The following is a 25,864-nucleotide window of genomic DNA, read 5'->3' on the forward strand; positions in this document are numbered from 1 at the left end:
TTCTTATCACATTCATCTTTTGATCTCAAACCCTTCAGTCTACAGCAAAAACAAATGAATCGGCCTTGCTGTTCCAATAGTTTCATAGGGGACTGTACTGATTCAAAAGCAGGCACTTGAGCACTTAACTAAGATGTTCTAGGACACAATGCAACCCATTACAGACCAAATACACGAAATGAGACAATTAATGTGCACAAAAATAGCTTTATTTCTGATCAGATAAGAACCTGCATACAGAAACCAACAATCCACTGATATATTTACTAAATTGGTGATTTCACATCATGTGTTGAATGAAAAAAGCAGCAAATTTTCTTACTTTCACCCCATGCAAATTACATGGCTCATTCATTCACCCTGTTACTAGTATGAGTATCCTTCTACAAAATATAAATAGATATCACTTAAAAAGAACTAAAGAAATAAAAACTCTTACAATATAAAAATGCATCAAAAGTCTTTGAAAAAATCTTTCACTAGTGTATAGATTTCTTTTTTCTAAATTACATATATAGCTTAGATGGGGAGAAACCCCCGACCTGAAGGGAGGCAATAAAATAGTCTATTCAAAAGTTAAATTAACACAATAATAATAAAATACAAGTATTATATGAAACACTGAATAGAGACAGAAAAAGTTAACTATAAAAACACTGAGAAACAGAACAAAAGTTAGTATAAGTCATGAATTCGAGACTCCCATTTTGCACTGGTAAAGAAGCAATATATAGCCAATGAAGAGGGTCACTCACTCAATGTTTAATTTTCATACTCAATACCAGGACAAAACAAGAAGAGAATTATTTTGGCATTTAAATATTTGGTAAATAGAAGTTTGCCAAAAATGGCCAAGTACCGACATGTACATTTTCACCATATTCAAACGGCTATTTACAGACCCCTGGATATGCACAAACTGTTTGCAGAGATCTTTCTTCTGTTCTTCTGCAAAAATATTCACACATCAACTTAGTAAGAGGAGCAGCTAAACTCAAAGACCAAGCTACTTAACAATTATTTTAGTCTGAAACATGATCATTCATAATTAATACACCAGACATATGGAATGTATGTTGTGTTAAAAATAAACCTGCATTAATGCTATAGTGATAAACAGCATGTTCTCAATTGTCAAGTGTCAATTTCTACCACTTTGCACTAAGAATGAAAAAAAAATATTCAGCACAGTTTCTTTAAAAGCAAAAGGCTATCATTCCCCAGCATGTACAGCACGTGCTTCTGCTAAATGACACAGACATGTGCAAAGTCAGTTTTGACGGTTTCTAAGTTTTGTAAGGACTCTGAATCCATATTTTTTTACCCACAAAATGGACCATTCACACCTTTTAGTGTTACAAAACAGGGAAGTAAAGAAAGGGAACACAATGGCTATTTACTTTGAGCAAAACAATTGGAAACCAGAAACAAAAAGGAAAATGCCTGGACTTATACAGTGCAGGCTGCAACAGAGCACCTTCTCTCCTGATAAAGTTAAATTCAAAGATACAGTCAGAGTAATCATGGTTTCATTTGAGATGCTGGTTTGCAGTTTCTCAGGCTGGACAGAGAGATGGAGCCAGGCTGTGCTTCAGAGGCACTGTGTGAGTTGACAGTTCAGAGTTCATATTTGAGTTAGCTAAAGTATGTTTGTGCTCATGCGTAGATCTCGGTGGTGGGAGCTTTCTTGTAAATGGGTTTCTTGCCCAAATCGTAGCTGCCTTCATCCTTTTTCTTCATGCGGTAGACGAGGAGGAGGATAAGAAGCACAGCAAAAAGCAATCCAACAGCACCACCAGCAATAACAGCTAAAAAGAATACAAATATAAAAAGTAAATAAAATATACAATAAAATTATATAAACAGACTTAACAGAGTCCATTATTTTTTCAAGTAATATTCAAACCTTTCCTACTGTCCATTGTTCATACATTTACTTTGTGTTTATTGTTTGTCTGGGTAAATGAGCAATACCTGAGTCCAGGTATGTCTGGCCTACGTCCTCTTTGGGTCACGGAGGAGCCACTATAGCTGTTATGGCTGTTTAGTATTAGCTATTCGGTAGTGGCTTTTATATGTACTTTTAGCTAATAATTCATTTATTTATTGAAGTATATTTTAGGAATACAAGAGTTCGGTGGACATTTTTATGCAGGTGCAAAGTATCAGTCTAATATATGATCCATGTCTCATACAACATGAGAGAGCAACCCCATTTTTATGTTTCCGAATCAATGTGATTGATATATCTTACCGGCCAGAACTTCTGTCTTGTTAAAGATGTTCTGTTCTCCTGCATGAGACAACAGGACACTGGGTGGGTGAGCAACTTCGTTCTGTCTCACCAGTTGGATCTCATTATCTGTTGGCCGAGGCTGAACCGGGGGCTCTATGTCTGGGATGCGATTATCAAACTCTTCAGGCTAAGAGGCAGACAAAAAAATAAAAAATAATAATAATTAGCAAGATAGTATTTCTTAGATCATACACATTATGTAGAATTTCTGTCTATTAATTTTGTTTCAATTAAACCTGCTCAGCTATTTAATACTTTTATATGCTGGATCACCTACCTCAGAGGCTATTACCGAGTCTTCATACACTAATGACTTGTCATCACCAGAGCCTGACATGTCATCATAGTCTTCTGTGTCCTCATAATTGCCCTCATCCTCATCATCAATTGTTGTGCTGTCCTCAATGGAGAAAACGAAATCACCAGACGAGTCGAGCTCACCATGTGATTCCTCAGCCTTTGGAGGCATCCATGTTTCTGTCTCTCGTACCTGCATGCACACAAATAAATATTCATTCATCTACATAAGAAGGGACACAATACCAGACCACTTATTATTTATCAATGAAGCCCAATATATTATTCAAACCACTATCAATGCATTTAGAGTTCAGTAAGCAAATATGAAGACTTGATGTATATCATGAAGAGTCTTTTGTGCTTAAAATTCAGTCTGATAGAGCCATAACCTTGGAGACACCAACCTTGGAGACTGGCCCTTATCTATATGATTCACCTAATACAGAAAATTACTGATATCACAACAATCCTGAGCACAGTAAATGTCTTTTAGCTAAACAATAGGGCCAAACACCTGGCTATTTTGTGTGCCTTGTATTTGAACTGACAAGATTTTAAACGCAAGCATTTACACATGTAGTCAAATGCATCTCCTATCTGAAAGACTGAAATTACCTCATTACATTCCAACACTAACTTCCAGTACTGTTCCTTGTTTAGATGCTTTACGATGATGGTTGAGGCAACAAAAATTGTGATTTTTTAATGCAATTTTTTAACATAACTTTTTTTTTTTTTTTTTTATAAAGGCACCAACCTTGACATTCATAGATCATATGCATCACATATTGGGAGGGGTTTTTGTTGTAAAGTGTAACTTGAAGAGTTGCTTTTACACTAAAATATGCTTTTACACTTTTATAAACATATGGTAAAAATGCATCTCAGGCCATTGGTCTAAAGCTGTTTTATATGAGACCTGGCCACATTTTATGTGGACGATATCTCAAGACACATGAAATAGTGAGGTGTAAATGGGGTCCATTAATTGGATTTGACATTTAGGCTAAATGTACAGATTGTTCTTCAAAAGCAAAGCAACAGTCCTGCTGTCATCTCTGAAATTTCAATGATTACTAGAAAGTATAAATAAAAGACAACAATTGAGCTAATTCTGTTAGTAGAGCTAAGCCATGTGGAAAACGCAAGGTAATAAAAGGATAATGAAAGCCATGAAGCATGTAACCTACAAATAAAATATTCTTCATTTACTGGTAGAAAGGTCCAAATTAGCCATTGTTGGGTTTCATCTTGAGTAACACCTGACTGGTTTAATCAGTCTAGATTGATATAGTAACATTTAAAGCTGGTTTCTATGTACACAAGAATGGGTGGATCACAACTGTGTGTTATTCATCCACTCAGCTGACCTTTGTCAGACTACACTCACTGATAAACTCAACCTCAAAATTAACCTGGACCAGAGGATTAGTGCACCTTTTAAGTCAGGCATAATTTAAGCCAATAAAAGAAGACTTGAATGCTAAAGGACCATAGTCAGCTAAACAGTGTTTTCATTAACGAAATCAACAAATGGACAATATACTTCCCTAGGACAATATATAAACAAATGGATAATATACTTCCAATTCTCATGTCTACTACTAGCAAAAGGAGAGGAATCTCTGGAATGCTACAGTTCCAGTCTTAGACAGTCGACCTATTTATTTCTCATGTTGCCATGGCAGTAAAAGCCTTAACGATTATGGACTGCTAAAAAGACACAAGTAGGTGTGTGGGATTGGGTGCCACATTCAACACAGCCCAACACAGTGAATCATGCATCACTGACTCAGTTTTCCTTTGTCTACATGCTGTCACATATTTGCTAGTACGTCAGTCCTTTAACCTGGTGTAAATAAGGACCTTGTGTAAACCGGCAGAGCAACACCTATTTTAAATAAAAACCATGGCCCTATGATGAGATCCACTGAATCAGGTGACCTTGTGTCAAATGATCTGGTGTATAAGGGTAACTAGCTCCTTCTCCAAGTGCCTACATTCTCACATGCTGCTTTGATACATTTGTCTTACTACTTGACATTTCTGTTTTCTTTCACACCTGTTTACTGTGAGTTTTTCTACTGCTCCATAAAAGTATTGGGATGTATTTCTTGATAGAAACTCCAAAGCACTTCTGTAAGTTCCTCTGGATAAGGGCATTTGCCAAATGCTGTAAATGTAAATATAAAAGGTAGACTTGATAGGAAACATGTAAGCACAGGTTTACCTACAGTTCTAGACACAGGTGAGAGTCTTTATATCTCCTCAAACTTATGTACCGAAAACCTGCGAATAACCATAATAGTATAAAACTTAACACCACGAAGGTATATAAAACACACAACTCAAATTAACTGAATCCAAACTGTTTCCAACTCTTGTACATTCAGGAGAGATGTTTCTCCCATGTTTCTCAGTTAGTGTAACAACAAAAATTATGTGAATTTATCCAATAACATATTAAAAGGTATTAAATGATTTCATAAGCTACAAAGGCGGTTTTTACAAGGGAAGTTACTGCAGTGGCTGACAAAAGGCCAGACCCATTCCAGGAAACCAGGATTATGCAAATACCACATGAAACTGAAGTCAGCTCTGCGCTCTCATTTTAAAGAAATATAAAGCCACTGAGAGGAAGCCATACAGTGAGCAGTCAGAAAGCACTTGTGTAAGCCCCCCTTAAAAACTCCCCTGCCTTTAAGAAGTTATAGAGAAAACCACACCAGCTCAAATACTCTTGAGCAGAAAGAGAAAATGCTGAATAACTTGCTCAGAGAAAGGTTCTGAGAACCACACCAGTTCAAAATTGAAGAGAACAACCCACAAGAACCAATGTCTAAGAAGACACCTACAACTTTCATGAAAGAGAAAAAGACCCAACCATACTACATAGAATATACTGCTGAGGAAAGTACCCAACACTTAATCACGAAAGAAAAAGCAAAGCAAAATCTGACATCTGAAGGAAGTATTTGAGAAATGATTGTAGAAAACTGCTGCTGCCTACTAGATCTTCTAACAAAATCAAGAAGGCTTTTTACTCTGTTAGTAATACATTCCTTATTGAATTCATGACAATCCCACTTCCTGTATTTTATCACATAATAGTACAAAAACGTGTGATCTATATAGTTATACCTGTATAACTCAGCACACATTATGCCCCTGGAGACAAAACATGATCCTACTGCTTGGAAAAGATGGATATTGTATTCAAGCCCAGATCCATTTGCTCTATATACACTATGAGTATGCCTCTCACACTGTAGAAGCATTCCACCTTCAAAGCAGATATTTATAGTCTTCTTCTATGTACTGTACAATGCCAAGATGAAAACACTCCCATTATGCTGTATAGAATAAAAGGCTTTTCACATAATTCTCTCGACCGCCATGCATTTTCATTGAGAGGTGAATGTAGGTAAAGTGACAACTGAAAGTTTCCAGTTTTGCTACACAAATCCATGAAATGAGAGCAGCCCAATTGTCCAACCTGCAACTGAGGTATTCTAGTTAACATGGGTATTTTTGATTTTGCTGAAATAATGAAAAAAGTGGTCAAATGATTTTCATTTTAAGTTGATTGTCAAACATTTTCTATTTTCGACATGCAGATTGTGGACAGGCACTAGCTGTGCTTGGCTTTGCGGTAACTTTTCACCTGGCTAATGAAAACACTATACTAGCAGAAAATTCTGGCTTTTCATATGGTAAGTGGTTAGCTGAAAAATCTCTTAAGGCAGTGTTTCTCAATCCTGGTCCTGGAGTACCACCACCCTGCACATTTTTTTTTTTACTAATTAAGCTGCTCATTAAGTGGCTCATTGGAACAGGGCGGAGCTCAAATTTAATAAAGCCTAAACGTTTGGTTCTGCACTGTTGAGGCAAAACAAAAAGAGAAATCAAATGTAAACAGAGGTGAGAGAGAACTATTTACATGAAAACTAGATGTTTTAGTACGGAACTATTAATATTTTGGGGTATTTTATATTCCAAAGCATTTGCATGGAAAAAGTATGACATGAGGACATCAGCACTGGCTGTGGCAGTCTCTGAAGTCTATATTCACTCAACTATCTAGTTCTGAAATGAGCAAAAAATACTGCACCTTTTGCATATCATTTTCCTCAGCACAATTTCTGGTTTTCTATGCAAAAATCAAAACTTGTTTAGATTAGACCAAATCAGAATTTTGTAAACATACAGGTTGAGGATACTTCTGGACAAGACAACTGCTCAATGGTGGAGGTAGCTTGTTTTAGGTATCGGTAAATACAAACATGGGGTGCTGAACCAAAACTCAATTCAAGTGTTTTAGGATGTAATATTAAATGGACTACAGTACAATACCAATTCAGTTTAGATTCATTCTGTTTTCTAGCTTTTTCTGTTTTAAAGCTTTAACAGTCTGATGTCTTGTTCACTATGTACCATCTGCCTGTTCTCTCAGTTTCACGGTTAAAAAAAAACTGATAAATTGATAAATTTTAGACTCTTAAAATGAATTTAAAAATCATCTATCCATATTAAACTGATGATAAAACGTCAGAGTTTTGCTTCATTCAGCTCCCTCATTCCAACAGTACTCCAACATTTCACTGATGTATCTCTGCATTGTACTATAAAATGTTTCCTATTGGGTGTAAATTATTTCATACCTTTGCAATGAGCGATGTGTAATGGAAAAATAAAGTATGTAATGGAAAAATGGACTCAGTAAATATAAAGTATAGTGAAGAGAATATTTTCCATCCTCACATATTCTAAATTTATAAAAATGTTACCAAGTAATGTACAGTTGTTTGAGTATTGCAAATGTGATTATTCAGGTGTTTTGGGGACAATAGGGGTAATAAATTATTTTTGGTGGTAGCTAGACATTAGCATTCAGCAGTCGGTAAATAATACTAAACTTAACAGTAGTAGGCTATACTTCTGTCAAAAAAGGCAATGCTTGATGGTTACTTTTTTCTTTAAGACAGATTATGCTTTTTTTTGTCTGTTGCCACAGATACTAATGAGGCTTCTCAACATGCCAACATACCATTCAGCAAAGAGATTTTATAGACCAGTGGACAGCAATGCAGAAAACATTATTACATCTTGGTGAAAGCATTTATCAAGTTCACTGCTCTGACATTCACTGGAGATTACATTCTAGTGAAATACAACATTATTAATGATTTAAAAAAAAAAAAAAAGAAAAAAAAAAGAAAAAAGTGACTCAAATAGTGGTGAGCACCCTGTGATGACCCAAATCAAACAAGTACAATTAATCACGTGGTATGCACATAAACAGGCTGATTATGGTCATGCCTCCTCCCAAAATGGGAGTTAAACTGCTTTTCCTGGCAAGGCTTTTAGTGTAGTGCTTTTCCAAGTAGAAATTCTTCCCCAGTAATGTAACTATGCATAAATGTTGTTCTATTACCAGGAAAAATATTCACATTCAGCTCTGGGCACGATTTAACAGTCAGACATTACTGTTACCCACAGAGAATAACATTATCAGTGTGTTAATCTTTTCCCACAAAACCAGACTGATGTTTAAGTCAACTGTATGACAAAGTCTGCATTAATAAAAAATAATAATAATAACAGAAGTCCTTTGGTTATCTTTAATAATTAACTTTCAACTGCTTGGATGGGATTATGCTCCACTTATGTGTCATTCTACAAATATGAATCTGCCAGATTAATGGAAAGGATAACATGGATAGCATAAGTTTAATATCAGTACTGCATATTAGACCCCAGTGTGACCATCAAACAAACCATCATATTCACATCTTTTCTCATCACCCAGAGTGCATATTTATATGCATGAGAGAGAGAGAGAGAGAGAGAGAGAGAGAGAGAGAGAGAGAGAGAGAGAGAGAGAGAGAGAGAGAGAGAGAGAGCGCTGATCTTTACTCAAATTAACACCATGCCTGAGTTTAAGCCTCTTGTCCCATGGATGGAGGAAGAGTGAACAACAAAAGAGCTGGACCATTTAAGTCCACCCGAGTGTGTGAATTCCCAAAAGAAGGCTGATCTAGGCCACAAGGGGTCAAATTCCACAGAAAATGCTATAAGAGGAAGATGAGGAGGAGGACTGGGAAATGAAAGGGAATATGTGATGCTTCTTGATGGTTCTGAGGAATGTTGTGGTTTCTCTGAGTGGATATTTTAACATGTGCTACCACATTTAGCATAAAGAATCAAAAGGTTTAACAGAAAAGCAACTCTATTAATGTATTTTTTGGTTTAGGCATGTGCCAATAAACGGCATGTTCCATTTTTCATGGAATGACAATTACCTATACTGGACTTGAAGAGAACTGAAAGTACAAACAATATAAAGAAGATATCACATTGTATAGCCAATTATCAGCGATTAGATACTTTGGTCCAGCTGACTATTATGATTGCTGGGAGAATGAAAGAACATTACAGTTAAAGCTCTAGATCACCTCACAATAGGAAATTAAATACAGGCGCAAAACCAAGATCAGGGGTTTGTACACAATATTCCAAAAGTGCAAATGGAAAGTTTTCTGCTCAGCACATTTGCATTCTGTTTGTGTGCGTGTGTGTTATCATGGCTGACCGACCACACACACTAGGTGGGATTCCTTTCTATTTCAGCTCTGGTTCAGCGGAACATCTGTACATGACCATTATTTCCTACTGCGAAACAAGTCATGGCACAAGACTTTATATCATGTCACACACAGATGTTTCAGCCACAAACCACTGAAAAAAAGACAACCTTCGTGACCAAAACAAATGAAGGATGTAATTAATTTGGAAGTACTTAATCTGTAGCTGATTACAGGGAGAATAGAACAGTAAGTGTTGGCTTTGCTATCAAGTTTTCAGCATTTTTAAGTGATTTTCTGAGCAGGCAACTCAGAAAACTAACATCAATATTTTAGACATTAACAAAACCTTAAAACATGCCGCTAGTCAAGAATTTTCAGACACTGAATCACATGCAAACAAAATAAATTATCATAATTACAATACTTAAACACAATACTTCCTTACATTACTTAAACTACATTACTTGTTATTTATTAAATAATTGCAAACAAATGTATGAATTTCCTACTAACGTTTAAGAGCCCGTGTCGCTTTATAACGTGTATTAACAATGTGGGACAACGGCTGAGTTAGCTAGCAGGACAACCGACTACCTCAGTCTAAACTATGCCACTGTATAGCGCACTTGCTAATTAAAACTGTTCGCAGAGTGTTTTGTTAAAACACAGGTCAGTTGATAGTACGAGGCAAAAACTGCTTGTCCACTCTTACACTAAATAAAGCTAACGTAAATTGACCAAGTTTAATTAACCCCACCGAAAAAAAAACCCTAACAGGTTAGACAGATAGACAAATAACCATATTAAATTAGCTGGTTAGTTAGCCTGGACTGCTAGATATCAGGCTTAACGTCAGCTCTAAGTCACTTACCGACTCGGCGAAGGCGGCAGCAGCAGCCAATAAAACCAACACAAGGGACACGTTCAGCATCTTGGAATCCAACAGTTTAAAACACCCACCAAGACAAAACGTATTCCTACGAGATAGTCTGAAACGCTTTAAACGTAGCTTAGATTTTGAGTTATACAAAAGCAACTTTCAGCAGCGACGTCGCTTTCTTCTGAAGCCCCACAGCCTCCGGTTCTGTAGTTGGCGAGTTAAACTCCGCCCCCAACAGGAAATACGAGACCAAACTTTCCCTCCGCGCTGTTTACGGGAATAAAGGAGTAAAAAATAAGACGGAAGAAAAAAGAAAAGCGAAAAACAAAAAAGCCAGCAAAGGCGTTCATATAGAAAGCCAATAAACTTCTAACTTTAAACTGCTTTTATACTATTTAACCAAATTTAACAACTGAACTGAATCTGATGTAAGCCAATAATGATAGTCTTATAACTTATAGACTAGGTCACTTCATTCGACCTTTAACTTTAAAATAGATTTAAAAAAAAAAAAAAAAAACATGTAAAATAAATATAATAGAAAATAAAATTGATTCACTCAGTACCCTAAATACACACTGAAAGCTAAAGCCTATTGAGAGGGAAACAAGCAATAGGTACGTGCTCTTGGAACTTACGTCATCTTGCAAATGCGTCATCAGCTATGCCGTCCAAGTTAGGTGGAAAACGCGTTACATCATCTTTCTTTTGTTTTTCGTTTTTCCTGTCTTGTCTGTTCAGTTCTCCACTCTCCTCTTTGGAGATTTCCATCAGCATTACAGCAGTGAATATATGACTGCAGTTCCTGGTGGTGGAATGTTTGACTTCATTATCCTTTGATTGATTTTTCCCCAAGCCCTAGGAATTACAGTATAGTCATCATTATGGAAAACTTCATACATGGCAAAATAGAGGGCACTGGCAGTAATTAGAAAATACTGCTATATCCTGAAATGCCTAATGGGAGAGGGAAACTTCACCAAGTGTCACTGGAAATACTCTTGGCATGGTATGTTGTGGTCAGATGACACCAGTATTGGACTTTTTATATTATTATTATTATTATTATTGTTATTATTATTATTATTATTATTATTATTATTATTATTATAATTATTTTAGCTATGAACAACATGGGCATCTTTGGCAAAAATGGGGACTGTATATAAGGAAAAGCCCTCCAAAATTTATGAGCATAAAACCTGAGTGCCTCTGTCAAGAGGTTAAGACTTGGCTAAAGATGGATATTTTCCACAGGATAATGACATAAAAATAGAAATGCTTTTAGGGGTTACATTTTTATTTTAATTTTTTTTATTGAAAAACTTTAAGAGAGCAATCTATGTACACAAACATAAGATTTTAAAGAAGCTTGAAATGTTCTGCATAGAAGAGTGGACCAAGATCCCTGTACAAGGTACAGCTCAAAGTAATTTATTTTATATATTCATTTTTGGTCAATTTTTTGGAAGGAGGTCAATAATTCTGGAGTTCATGTTATCAAAATGAAACTATCAGTAAATGCATTTTATGTTTTTAGAGGAAATTATCATACTGCTTAAACTGTTAATCTTAATTTTTTATAAAGACTTAATTAGACAATAGTGGACACTAAGTTTATTAGGTATACCCCACCTTCATAAACACTGTACATTCTAACATAATGTAACTATGGTGTGTGCTGATATACAGTGCCCTCAACTAATATTGGTACTAATATTGGTTAATATGAGCAAAGAAGGCTGTGAAAAATTGTCTTTGTTTAACCTTTTGATCTTTTGTTTAAAAAATCACAAAAATACTCTGCTCTCATGGATATCAAACAATGAACACAACACAGGTTTATAAAGAAAAAAAGTTAAATATATGTGTGAAACAATTACTGGCACCACTATGAATTCATATGAGGAGTATATTCCCATTGATATTTAATTTTTTTTGTACACCTGGGTGACTAGGAACAGGACTTCCTAGTTCCTTGATGTCATATCACAGCAAACGAGTGACTACATTTCCCATCCTGCACTGCGGCCTACAAACATGGCCGCCATGGACTGCAATTCCTAGAGCACTCATTCATTCTTATCACACACACCTGCATCCAATTTCACTCACTCCACAGTATAAAGAGACTGTTTTCTAACAATGTCTTTGCAAAGTATTAGTGTTATCACTGTACCAAGTGATTATACCCTGTTCCTCGTTTTGTTTCATGGATCTTGATCTTGATCTTGATCTTGATCCTCATTCTCGATTCTAGCCTTGCCCTGTTTATGCCTGTTTATCGCCTGACCCTTTGCCTGTTTCTTGACCTCGCTATTGTCTTGTGTTTTGGATTTGTCTGCCTGTCTCTCTCAAATAAAAGTCTTTAACTGCACTTGCATCCCTCCTAACCTCCATTACGTGGATTACGTGACAGAATACTTCGCCACACCATGTATGCAGCAGGAAGATGAAGGAGACGTCATGCTAAGGAAAGCAAGCAAACCATCCCAGTTTTGGATTCGATCCAGTTTCCTCAGTGGACTTTTATAGATCTCCCAGATTGGTACGATGTTTTTTTTGGCTATCCTGTATACAGTACTTCCGGAAAGTATTCACAGCCCTTCACTTTTTCCGCATTTTTTAATGTTACAGCCTTATTCCAAAATTTATTAAATTAATTATTTTCCTAAAAATTCTATACACAATAACCCATTATGACAACATGAAAGAAGATTGTTTGAAATCTTTGCTAATTTATTAAAAAAAAAAAAAAAAAAAAAAAAAAGCACATGTACATAAGTATTCACAGCCTTTGCTCAATACTTTGTTGAAGCACCCTTGGCACCAATTACAGCCTCAAGTCTTTTTGAGTATGATGCTACAAGCTTGGCACACCTATTTTTGAGCACTTGCTCCCATTCTTCTTTGCAGGACCTCTCAAGCTCCATCAGGTTGGATGGGGAGCGTCGGTGCACAGCCATTTTCAGATCTCTCCAGAGATGTTCAATCGGGTTCAAGTCTGGTCTCTGGCTGGGCCACTCAAGGACATTCACAGAGTTGTCCTGTGGCCACTCCTTTGTTATCTTGGCTGTGTGCTTAGAGTCGTTGTCCTGTTGGAAGATGAACCTTTGCCCCAGTCTGAGGTCCAGAGTGCTCTGGAGCAGGTTTTCATCAAGGATGTCTCTGTACATTGCTGCATTCATCTTTCGCTATATCCTGACTAGTCTCCCAGTTCCTGCCACTGAAAAACATCCCCACAGCATGATGCTGCCACCACCATGCTTCACTGTAGGGATGGTATTGGCCAGGTGATGAGTGGTGCTTGGTTTCCTCCAGACATGACGCTTGCCATTCAGGCCAAAGAGTTCAATCTTTGTTTCATCAGACCAGAGAATTTTGTTTCTCATGGTCTGAGAGTCCTCCAGGCGGGCTGTCATGTGCCTTTTACTGAGGAGTGGCTTCTGTCTGGCCACTCTACCTTACAGGCCTGATTAGTGGAGTGCTGCAGAGATGGTTGTTCTTCCGGAAGGTTCTCCTCTCTCCACAGAGACAGGCTGGAGCTTTGCCAGTGTGACCATCGGGTTTTTGGTCACCTCCCAGACTAAGGCCCTTCTCCCCGATCGCTCAGTTTGGCCAGGCGGGAAGCTCTAGGAAGAGTCCTGCTGGTTCCAAACTTCTTTCATTTACGGAGGATGGAGGCCACTGTGCTCATTGGGACCTTCAATGCTGCAGAAATGTTTCTATACCCTTCAATCCCTACAATCCTGTCTCGGAGGTCTGCAGACAAGTCCTTGGACTTCGTGGCTTGGTTTGTGCACTGACATGCATTGTTAACTGTGGGACCTTATACAGACAGGTGTGTGCCTTTCCAAATCATGTCCAATCAACTGAATTTACCACAGATGGACTCCAATCAAGTTGTAGAAACATCTCAAGGATGATCAGTGGAAACAGGATGCACCTAAGCTCAATTTTGAGTGTTATGGCAAAGGCTGTGAATACTTATGTACATGTGCTTTTTTTTTATTTTTAATAAATTTGCAAAGATTTCAAACAAACTTCTTTCACGTTGTCATAATGGGGTATTGTTTGTAGAATTTTGAGGAAAATAATGAATTTAATCCATTTTGGAATAAGGCTGTAACATAACAAAATGTGGAAAAAGTGAAGCGCTGTGAATACTTTCCTGATGCACTGTATTTTCTTGTTGACTGCCAGATCTATTTTTCAAGCCTAGCAGACCCCAAGACCAGCGAGAAGCAATGGCTAAGGTTCATGTTGTCCCATTTTTTTGGCTCAGCCTGCCAGTGGGCACAGCGTTTAGTAGCCATGGGATCTAGGGGACTGGAGAATGTAACTCAGTTTGTGGGACTATTTGTGATGGTGTTTGGGAGTCCAGAATCCAGGGCCATCCTGCAGGATCTGTTGGAGGAGGCCTAGCTCACAGAAACACCTAGCAGGCCGTACCCCACCTATTATGAGCGGGCAAACTTGGTGACCTCCTTCTCCAAGCTCCTGCCTAAGACCCAGTATGTGGTCTCCTCTGCTGATCTCCAGACAGAGGTCAAGATGGTGACTCCATCTTCAGAGCTCCAACCTGAGACCCATGAGGTGGTCTCACATGCAGAGCTCCAGCCAGAGGTCAATACCTCCTCCCCAGAGCTCCAGCAGGAGACCCACAAGGTGTTCTCATTACCAGAGCTCCAGCATAAGACCCACAGGGTGGTCTCATCCCAAAAGCTCCAACCTGAGACCCATGAGGTGGTCTCACCTGCAGAGTTTCAACATGAGACCAAAGAGGTGGGCTCATCCCCCAGAGCTCCAGCAGCAGACCCATGAGGCGGTCTCATCCCCAGAGTTCCAGTCTGAGACCCACGAGGTTGTCTCATCTCCAGAGTTCCAGCATAAAACTGAGTTCCTGTTAGAGGTCAACGAGGTGACCTCCCAAGCCATGTTCCTGTCCAAGGTCGAAGAGGGGTCCTCTCCAGCCAAGTTCCTGTCCGAGGTCGAAGAGACAGCCTCTCAAGCCAAGTTCCTGTCAGAGGTCGAAGAGACGACCTCTCAGGCCAAGTTCCTGTCCGAGGTCGAAGAGACGACCTCTCAGGCCAAGTTCCTGTCCGAGGTCGAAGAGACGACCTCTCAAGTTAGGTTTCTGTCCGAGGTCGAAGAGACGGCCTCCCAAGCCAAGTTCCGTTTCGAGGTCGAAGAGACGGCCTCCCAAGCCAAGTTCCTGTCCAAGTTTGTAGAGAGGGCTTCTCAAGCAAAGTTCCTGTCCGAGATCAAAGAGGTGACCTTTCAGGCCAAGTTCCTGTTTGAGGTCAAAGAGACGGCCAACCCAAGCTCTGCTCTCACCAAGTTCCTGTCCCAGGTCGAAGAGACGGCCAACCCAAGCTCTGCTCATGCCAAGGTCCTGTCCCAGGTCAAAGAGATGGCCAACACAAGCTCTGCTCATGCCAAGTTCCTGTCCCAGGTCGAAGAGATGGCCAACCCAAGCTCTGCTCATGCCAAGGTCCTGTCCCAGGTCAAAGAGATGGCCAACCCAAGCTCTGCTCATGCCAAGTTCCTGTGCCAGGTCGAAGAGACGGCCAACCCAAGCTCTGCTCATGCCAAGGTCCTGTCCCAGGTCAAAGAGATGGCCAACCCAAGCTCTGCTCATGCCAAGTTCCTGTGCCAGGTCGAAGCCGACATCATGACCAACCAGGTTCTGCTCACACCTGAAGCCAATGTCACAACCAACCTGCTCCAGCTCACGCCTGACACTGACATCATGAAAAACCAGTTCCTGCTCATGCCTGAAGCTGACGTCACGAACAACCAAGTTCTGATCACACCCGAGTCTGCTGATATGGACAGCCAGTTTCTGCTCACGCCTATAAACGTCATCACGACCAACCAGGTTCTGCTCACACCAGAGTCTGTTGACACGACCAACCAAGTCCTCATGCCTGAAACCGACGTCACAACTAACCAGGTTCTGGTCATACCTGAAACTGACATCACAACCAACCAAGTTATGCTCATGCCCGATTCTGTTGACACGACCAACCAAGACCTCCTCATGCCTGAAACCGATGTCACGATCAAGCAAGATCTCGTCATGACCAACCAGGTTCTGCTCATGCCTGAAGTCGTCGTCTCGACCAACCAGGTTCTGCTCACGCCTGAAGCTGACGTCAGTACCAACCAGGTTCTGATCAAGCCCGTGTCTGCTGACACGGACAACCAAGTTATGCTCACGCCCGAGTCTGCTGATATGGACAACCAAGTTATGCTCACGCCCAAGTCTGCTGACACGGACAACCAAGTTCTGCTCACGCCCAAGTCTGCTGACATGGACAACCAAGTTCTGCTCACCCCCATGTCTGTTGACACACCCAACCAAGTTCAGAGTCGAAGGAGGACAACACTCCACTTTCCTGCTCAGTTGAGGATGTCGCTCTGCCTTCCTGCTCAGCTGAGGATACCGTTCAGTCTCCCGGGGGGGTTGACGGGGGGTTCTGTCATATCACAGCAAACCAGTGACTACATTTCCCATCCTGCACTGCGGCCTACAAACATGGCCACCATGGACTGCAATTCCCAGAACACTCATTCATTCTAATCACACACACCTGAATCCAATTTCATACACTCACTCACAGTGTAAAGAGACTGTTTTCTAACAATGTCTTTGCAAAGTATTAGTGTTATCACTGTACCAAGCGATTATACCCGGTTCCTCATTTTGTTTCATGGTTCTTGATCTTGTTCTCGTTTCTAGTTCTCGATTCTAGCCTTGCCCTGTTTATGCCTGTTTGCCAATCGCCTGACCCTTTGCCTATTTCTTGACCTAACTATTGTCTCGTGCTTTGGATTTGTCTGCCTGTCTCTCTCATATAAAAGTCTTTAACTGCACTTGCATCCATCCTAACCTCCATTACGTGGATTATGTGACACTTGACTTCAACAACCATGACTTTCTATTTCACATGGGTAAAAATATGAGGTAACACATAGGCCAAATTCCTTTAGTCATTCATAACAATGGGTAAGACCAAGGAATATAGCCATGATGTGTGGCACAAGGTTGTTGAGATTCACAAAATGGGAAGTGGCTAAAAGAAAATAGCACAAGCATTGAAAATGCCCATTTCTACCATTAGGGCAATAATTAAGAAGTTCCAGTCAACTGGAAATGTTATGAATCAACCTGGATTGGACGTGTGTCTATAATGTCTCAATACACTGTGAAGAGGACGGTTCGAGTGGCCAAAAAAATCTCCTAGGATCATAGCTGGAGAATTGCAGAAATTAGTTGCGTTTTGGGGTCTGAAAGTCTCCAAATCTATAATCCAAAGTCCAGAGCCGTTTCTAGGCATAGGCGAACTAGGCGATTGCCTAGGGCACCACCAGCTTGGGGGCGCCAGTGAGCGCCCCAAAGTCCCTGCCATAATAATAATAATAATAATAATAATAATAATAATAATAATTAGTAAGTTATTTAGCTTTTTTCTATTTTTATTAAGGCAACACTTTATGATTGCATGCAATTATTTATTTGGTATCCCTGGTGATAGTGGGCACGCTATTAGGAGAAGAGATAGAGATTTACAGTGCTTGAATGTTCTTTCATCATGAAAAGGTCAAAGCCATCAGGAACTCAGTATTGCAAAAAGAACAACGAGGATAAGAAAAAGAAAGAGAAATATGCGACAAGTAGTCTATGGATGGTAAATACCTGTTTTGCCACCTATTAACACCTGTTAGCAGTTCATCACGATGAGCACAACACATTCACAAATGTTAAGCTGTCCAAGCAAGAATTCCCCATGTGTTCCCCAAAACAAATTTAAGCAACTGAATATTAGCATAATAAAGATGGATTTTTTTAATGCTATGAGAAAGACAGTGATCAGAAATTAATGTTTAGTGTATTTTGAAGATGGTGTTGTTACTATGACAACCAGTGTAGACCTACCAAACAATTTCAGTCAACAGAAAAAAGTATAAAAGTTATTGTACATGAATAATTTCAATATGCAGTATATGTTTTCATTCTGTTCTGTATCATGCTAATAATGTTATTTCTAAAATACATAAGTGTTTCCCCACATTTTATGGCGGTGGAAGGTGCGGATGGTTTTGGTGATTGATGGGGGGTTGGGGAGTCAACAATAGGAATCTTGCCTAGGTCGCCAAAATGACCAGAAACGGCCCTGCCGAAGTCACCTTCATCACAACCAGTTGTTTGTAAGGGTTTCAAGAAAAAAAAATCCTCTACTCTCATCCAAAAACAAACTCAAGCCTCTTCAGTTTGCCAGACTACTGGAACTTCAAATGGGATTGGGTCCTTTGATCAGATGAAACCAAAATGTGGTTTTGGTGCACACAGAGATGTAGCCATATTGAAAGGTAGCTCATGCCCACGGTTAACTATGGTGGTGGCTCTTTAATGTTTTAGGGCTGTTTTTCTGCCAGAGGACCTGGACATTTTGTTAGGATACATGGCATCATGGTCTCTATCAAATATCAACAGATATTAAATGAAAACCTGACTGCAGCTGCCAGAAAGCTTAAAATGAGCCATGGTTCGATCTTCCAGAACAACAATGATCCAAAACATACATCAAAATCAGCACAAAAATGGTTTACTGACCACAAAATCATGACCATCATGCCATGACCATCCCAGTCCTCTGACTTGAAACCCATAGAAAACCTGTGGGGTGAACTGAAGAGGAGAGTCCACCAGTGTGGACCTCAGAATTTGAAGGATCTGGTGAGATTCTATGTGGAGGAATGGTCTCAGATACCTTGTCATGTATTCTCCAACCACATCAGGCGTTATAGGAGAAGACTCAGAGCTGCTATCTTGGCAAAGGGAGGTAGCACAAAGTATTGACTAAAAAGGTGCCAATAATTGTTGCACACCTATATTTAACAAAGATTTTTTTGGGATAAACCTGTGTTGTTTGATATCCATGGGAGCGAATTATTTTGTGAATTCTTTGAACAAAAGATCAAAAGGTTAAACAATAAAGACAATTTTATCACCGCCTTCTTTGCTCATATTTAACATCATCATAAGAGCATAAGCAATTGCAATAATGGAATTTTATTGTAATTATAACGACTGATTATATTATTATCATATTATTCTTGTATTAAAATGACTACTTTGCTAATAATATATTACTCTGTCAGTAAATTTTCATTAAACTTTTTTCAGTGGACAAAATTATTCAGATGAAGAGATTGGCATCCTTGAGAAGTATCCATGTGATGCTTCTGTGTCTATCTAAGTGTACCTGCAATTATTGGTTATAGTTGCCATAGCAAACACTTCCAATGGGTGAAAGTTTGGGTGAAGCTGTAAGCAGCAAGTGTTAGATCAGCATAACCCCAAAAACCAATCACATCCAAAGTATTCTACATTAGAGAGACCCACACTGCCCTTCTCCTCATTTCTGCCTTGACTTTCTCCCAGCTAGAATCTTTTGTTTCCATGCAAAAAAAAAAACACAACAAATCACCCTGGTTCTGACACAGATGTCTAACAGTCATTCCACCTCCAGTACAACAATGAAAACCTTTGTGTGCATGTTAGCATGTGTTTGCTTCTCATTTTATTATAATATTGAACCCACAGCATAAAATATATAATAATTTTCTGCCCTGCTGTTTTCTACTTTTCTTACATTTAATGAGTTGTTTTCAGCCATGGCATGTGCAGTGTTGTTGCCTCTCTGGATACAATGAAAAATTCAATCCAAGTGGTTTTATGTATCTGATACAAAGTAGAAATTTAAGAACAGAATTTCACAGTCATGTTTTACTGATGCAGCTCTTTATGACATCTAATTGTAGCCTAAATCACAACACAAAGAAATAGGATAATTCCATTATTATTCTGATTGCTATGTGGCTGATGCAAATAGCAAAAGTCTTATTTAAGACAAATGATTAAGATTTTACCTGAGTACCAAAATAGCATTTGTAGTATTAATAAACTACATTTAAGGTCCTTCAAAGTTTCTTATGAGCACATGTGTTAAAGGTATTACAATTTGCCCATGTTTTGGTCTGGTCTTTAAGATTATGCCAACCTCCAGGGTATTGCCTCTGTATCACAAGGTCATGTTCTCTGATAAATAATAATAATAAAAAAAAAAAGTACCAAATTTTACTTACAACAATACTTAAGGATTTATTTTCTAAATAGACATGACTTGGAAGGTCAGATATTTTAACAAATTCAAGCTGTATGGAACCTAGTTGTAATGCCACATTTGGACTTCTTACATGTGGGAGCCTCAAATGTAACCAAATATATGTGTATATTTTTGCATTAACTTTTAACTGTGCTTGCCATGCATTCTTATAGTCTAGTAGTATGTACAGTGCAGTAGTGTTTGAAGGTTTGTGAACCCTTTAGAATTTTCTATATTTCTCCATAAATATCACCTAAAACATCATCAGATTTTCACACAAATCCTTAAAGTGGATAAAGAGAACCTAATTAAACAAATGAGACTAAATATTACACATGGGCAATTATTTATTGAGGAAATGATCCAATATAAAATATCTGTGAGTGGCAAAAACATGTGAACTTTTGCTTTCATTGTCTGGTGTAACCCCCTTGTGCACCAATAACTGCAACTAAACATTTCCGGTAAATGTTGAACAGTCCTGCACATCGGCTTGAAGGAATGTTACCCCATTATTCAGTACAGAACAGCTTCAACTCTGGGATTTTGGTGGGTTTCCTCACATAAACTGCTTGCTTCAGGTCCTTCCACAACATTTCTATTGGAATAATGTCAGAACTTTGACTTCCATTCCAAAACATTAACTTTATTCTTCTTTAACCATTCTTTGGTAAGACGATTTGTGTGCTTAGGGTCATTGTCTTGCTGCATGATCCACTTTCACTTGGGATTCAGTTCATGAACAGATGGCTTGACATTTTGCTTTTAGACTTCGCTGGTATAAAATTCACAATTCATTGTTCCATCAATGATGGCAAGCTGTCCTGGGCCAGATGCAGCAAAACAGGCCCAAAGCATGATTCACAGATGGGATAAGGTTCTTATGCCAGAATGCAGTGTTTTCCTTTCTCCAAAATAACACTTCTCATTTAAACCAAAAACTTATATTTTTGTCTCATCCTTCAACAAAACTTTTTTTCCAATAGCCTTCTGACTTGTCCATATGATTGTTATTATATTAGCCAATGTGAGTGAGGCCTTTAATTGCTTAGATGTTACCTTGGGTTCCTTTGTGACCTCGAGGACTATTATATGTCTTTGTTGGTAGACCACTCCTGGGGAGGGTAACAGTGGTCTTGAATTTCCTCCATTTGTACACAATCTGTCTGAATGTAGATTGGTGGATTCCAATCTCTTAGAGATGGTTTTGTAACCATTTCCAGCCTGATGAGCATCAACAACTCTTTTTCTGAGGTCCTCAGAAATCTCCTTTGTTCATACTATACACTTCCACAAACAAGTGTTGTGAAGATCAGACTTTGATTGATCCCTGTTCCTTAAATAAAACAGGGCACTCAGTCACACCCGATCCCATTGATTGTCATCCCACTGATTGAAAACACCTGACTCTAATTTCACCTTCAAATGACCTGCTAATCCTAGAGGTTCACATACTTTTGCCACTAACAGATATGTAATATTGGATAATTTTCCTCAATAAATAAATGATCAATTATAATATTTTTGTTTCATTTGTTTAATTTGGTTTTCTTAATCTACTTTTAGGACTTGTGTGAAAGTGCTGTTTTATGTCATATTTATGCAGAAATTTATGCACAAACTTTCAAGCACCACTGTATATATTGGTATACATGTGGTTTCGAGGTACTCCAATTCACAGTTGACTTTGTTGGCCAAGTTGACACAGTTGGCCAACCTACCACACAAAAAATTTGTAGAAAATAAAAATGCATTTAATGCCATACAGATGAAATAGCATATATCAGACATGTATGCTCCATCACAAAGTGGTTGCTGAGCACATTGGGCCATGTGTAGCTGAAGCACAAGTCAACACTGGGACACTGTCTGCACTGAAGAAAATCAAAGGATTTGGTTAAGTGTAATGAGTGGCTTCATGAACTGTGGGCCTCACCCTGTGAGAAGACTCAATGCTGTGGTGAATTACTCAGTCCTGACCTAATTATCAAAGCAAGTAGTATTATTGTCAGTTTTAAATAGTAAAAACAATCTTATTAAGATTAAAATGTGACAAAATATCTGGGGGCTGGAGGAGACTGACAAAAAAATAGGGTTACATATTGACACACTAAAACACATACAGATATGGTAAATAGCATTAATTACATTAAGTACTAATTCTTGTTTTGTAACCATTAATTTGTTGCAGTAAAACCAGAAATCAACATTTCCACAATTTTATGGCACAGCAAATTGTCTGCATATACATTAAGGTTAATATATATAAACTAAAGTCAGTACAGCCATTGTTCATAAACAAGTATTTCTGTATTACAAGGTAACTGTAACATGTAGAGGTCATCATAAAACAGTCAAATTAAATGTCAGCTGAGATGTGCCATCTGTTCCCTATCTCCAGCTAATGTGCTGTCCTGATAACAAACGAGTAATGGCACTATGCTGGGCAACACTTACCACTTTGTCTGGCCCACATATGACCATTGGATGAGGGCAATGATATCATCCGAATCTGGTTGCCACAACAGCCCCTACTCAGCCTTGATAAGACTACATGCTTTATAGCTGGGCCACAAATTTTAAATGCCATATGAGCATTGCCTACATTTGAAACATTTTTGGTCCAGATTCCATATACTGTTAAAAACCTGACATATTTCTCTTTATGGTTTGGCTAGTTTGGCCAACACTCACCACTGCCATAACGGACCCTCATGTATTCAAACATAAATACATTTGGCCTGCAATTTTCTGCTATTTGGAACTAACAAGTAAATTAAGTAATAGTAAAGAAGTAAATTAGTTAATAGCAGTTGTGCTTTGTGTGCCTCATTCTGCATGCATTGAGATGTGATGATGTCAAACTCACCAAACAAAGTTTGTGCTAGACTTTGTCCTCACCATTGTTCCTTGATTTTGTGGCTTTCTTGTCACATAGAGGAAATTCATATTGTACAAAAGGTCAACTGCTAAATAAAAGATGCATGCAAATTAAATTCAAACAGAATTAAATAACTTAAAATATGCATGATGTGTGATCCTAATCACATATAAATGGGAGTATTCTTGCCTTCCCCTCCAGCACAATAGTTTCACTTTTCCTAGATCCATGATCAAAATCATGTTAAATGTCACCTATTAGTGAGCTGAACTTTGGATTGGTTTCAGAAGCATCCAGTTTGCCTTACACAAATATCCCTTTAGCTTAAGTTCAGTCAGAATGTTAAAAAATGTATATGGTTCAATCCTATAGCTAAGCTATAGTCATTGAAGGTTAATAATGTAAGATTATTAAAATAATTTAAAGATCTCTAACAGTTTAGTAGGTATGTCCAACATTTGAATGATTGTTTTTACTCCTTGAGTCTGCCCTATCTGTGATAAAAGTACCTACTACAGATGATAATGATGAGAGAATAACAGAATAGTGGGGAAATGTATAATAATGAACAGTAGAGTAGCAAGAATAATAATACACAGCAATATTGTAAGACATTGCAGAATAATAAGGAACTGATGCATGGAGCTCTCTCTACATACAATAAGTGAATTTAATTAATTATGCTTTACATTTTATCCAGCACTACAGTCTTATAAAGTAGTTGATAAAGCCAAAAAGCTTCCTACAACTAACTAGCCACTTGACACCTCAAAGCTGGAACACATCTGCTGTTCTTTCTCATACCTAAAACAAGTTTCCCCAGCTATTAACAACAGTGAATAACTTGGCTATAAGCTAGTTTATATACAGGATGGTTATACTTGGCTTTCAGAAATGTGGTTCTTAGATAAGCATGTCCACTTGGCAGCGATTGATTTATTCGGTTTTGTGATTAATAACAATTATATTTCACTTATCCTGAGTGACCTTTTGTCTAATTGTGTTACACAAACACTCTGCTTGCTACAGTGGCAAACATCTAAAAAAAAATTTCCTCCAGAATTTTAGCATTTAGCTTTTGCCCACTCTGCCTTTAACTGTTTGAAAGCCAAGTTATAGGACTAGAAACACAAAATTCAATGAAATACTGAATTATAACAATTGGTTTTCACTTTTCTTGAGTGACTTATTGTCTAATCATGTTACAGAAGTACTCTACTTGCTACAGTGATGAGCAAGTGCTGCTGTTAGCATTTTAATATTTAGCATTTGCCCACTCGACCATTCAAACTGCTTGAAAGACAAGAATTAGCACCAGAAACATGCAAAAATTGCCATAATCCTGATTTATGAGGATGGTCAAAAATGCCTATGCTGCCCTGTACTTAAATTATAATCAATTTACCTGAACCTATTCTGTTACCATTGTTGACATAGCTTCACTTGAGCTATCCAAGATTACATACATTTAAATGAGGTTATATATCTAAATGATTTCAATACCTAATTTCAATACCTTGTTATGTATAGCAGTACAACCTAACCCACTACATAATACACATGCCACATAATACACATGTGCTGAGGTCATGGCTTAAAACATGATTTTTATCATGTTCTGCATATTTTCCAGGATATTTGCACATGCAAGAAAAAAAAAAAGACTATTGCACCTTTAAATTATATAATGATGTATAGTATGTTACAAATATATTATATAAAGAATATTATAAATTAGATATGAATGAGATACCCAGTGAGACTGGATCTTGTCAAAATCATTTTCATGTGTTATAGAGTTTGGTGGTGTTTATTTAAATGGCTGATGTTTACTCTGGTATTTGCGACACAACCTATGTTGGGGGAGAAGTAATTCTCTCCTGTAAGTACTGATGAATTTCACTGGAACTTCACAGGGGGGAAGCAGAACATGTTCATTTGTGTGAGTCTGTGTGGGGGTGGAGTGGCAGGAAACTCCAAGCAGCAACTAGAGGTTTGAGCGTTACGACTGGGGCATTAGTGTGGAACGCCTGGAATTTCCTGCTTGTGAAAAGCACATGTGCTATTTTGGATGAGTCATTCTCATAGTTTATCAGTACATGTAATCAACAGCAATAAATCCTAACATGAACATTGAACATGTTCTGTGCAAATATTACTGAAATGTATCTTTGAAATATTCAAGTGCATTTGTGTGTGTGTGTGTGTGTGTGTGTGTGTGTGTGTGTGTGTGTGTGTGTGTGTGTGTCTGTGTGTGTGTGAGAGAGAGAGAGAGAGAGAGAGAGAGAGAGAGAGAGAGAGAGAGAGAGAGAGTTTCTGGGTGTTGGCCAGAGTGGCTTTCAATAATAACTGACTCTTTTTATTGTTCTCTATCTTTTCATTCAGTGGTTAGCTCCATTCACTCTTCTTACTGACAATAGTGACCATCTCACCTTTCTATACGTGAATGGAGTGTTTATGTACAATATTTTACTTATTATTATTATTATGACTTGCTTTTTCTCCTGTGTAATTTCCTTACAGTTGCTAGCTCATAAACAAATGACTACATGGACCAATAACTGTGTTCATAAACCATTCAGCGGTTTAAAACCTATATTCCTATATTACAAATTGGGAGTGCATGTACTGCCAAATATCCATCTTGTTCCTCCAAATTACAATAAATAGGTTCAACAAACAAACTTAATCCAATGTTTATTGACATAATATAAATACTAATGATTAATAAAATAATTTTATAAA

The 25,864-nt window shown here is 38.2% G+C and overlaps 1 protein-coding gene across 1 annotated transcript; it reads right to left on the reverse strand.

Moving 5' to 3' along the window:
- Nucleotides 1-187: 187 nt before the first annotated feature.
- Nucleotides 188-10,506, reverse strand: sdc4 (syndecan 4). Its single transcript, XM_017480079.3, has 4 exons — nt 10,055-10,506; nt 2,574-2,786; nt 2,255-2,423; nt 188-1,808 (listed from the first exon to the last, which is right to left on the reverse strand). Exons 1-4 carry the CDS (start codon nt 10,112-10,114, stop codon nt 1,657-1,659), a joined length of 594 nt encoding a protein of 197 aa, XP_017335568.2. The 5' UTR covers nt 10,115-10,506; the 3' UTR covers nt 188-1,656.
- Nucleotides 10,507-25,864: the final 15,358 nt, after the last annotated feature.

The sequence above is a fragment of the Ictalurus punctatus genome, chromosome 11, assembly GCF_001660625.3.
Source record: "Ictalurus punctatus breed USDA103 chromosome 11, Coco_2.0, whole genome shotgun sequence".
Lineage (NCBI taxonomy): Eukaryota > Metazoa > Chordata > Actinopteri > Siluriformes > Ictaluridae > Ictalurus > Ictalurus punctatus.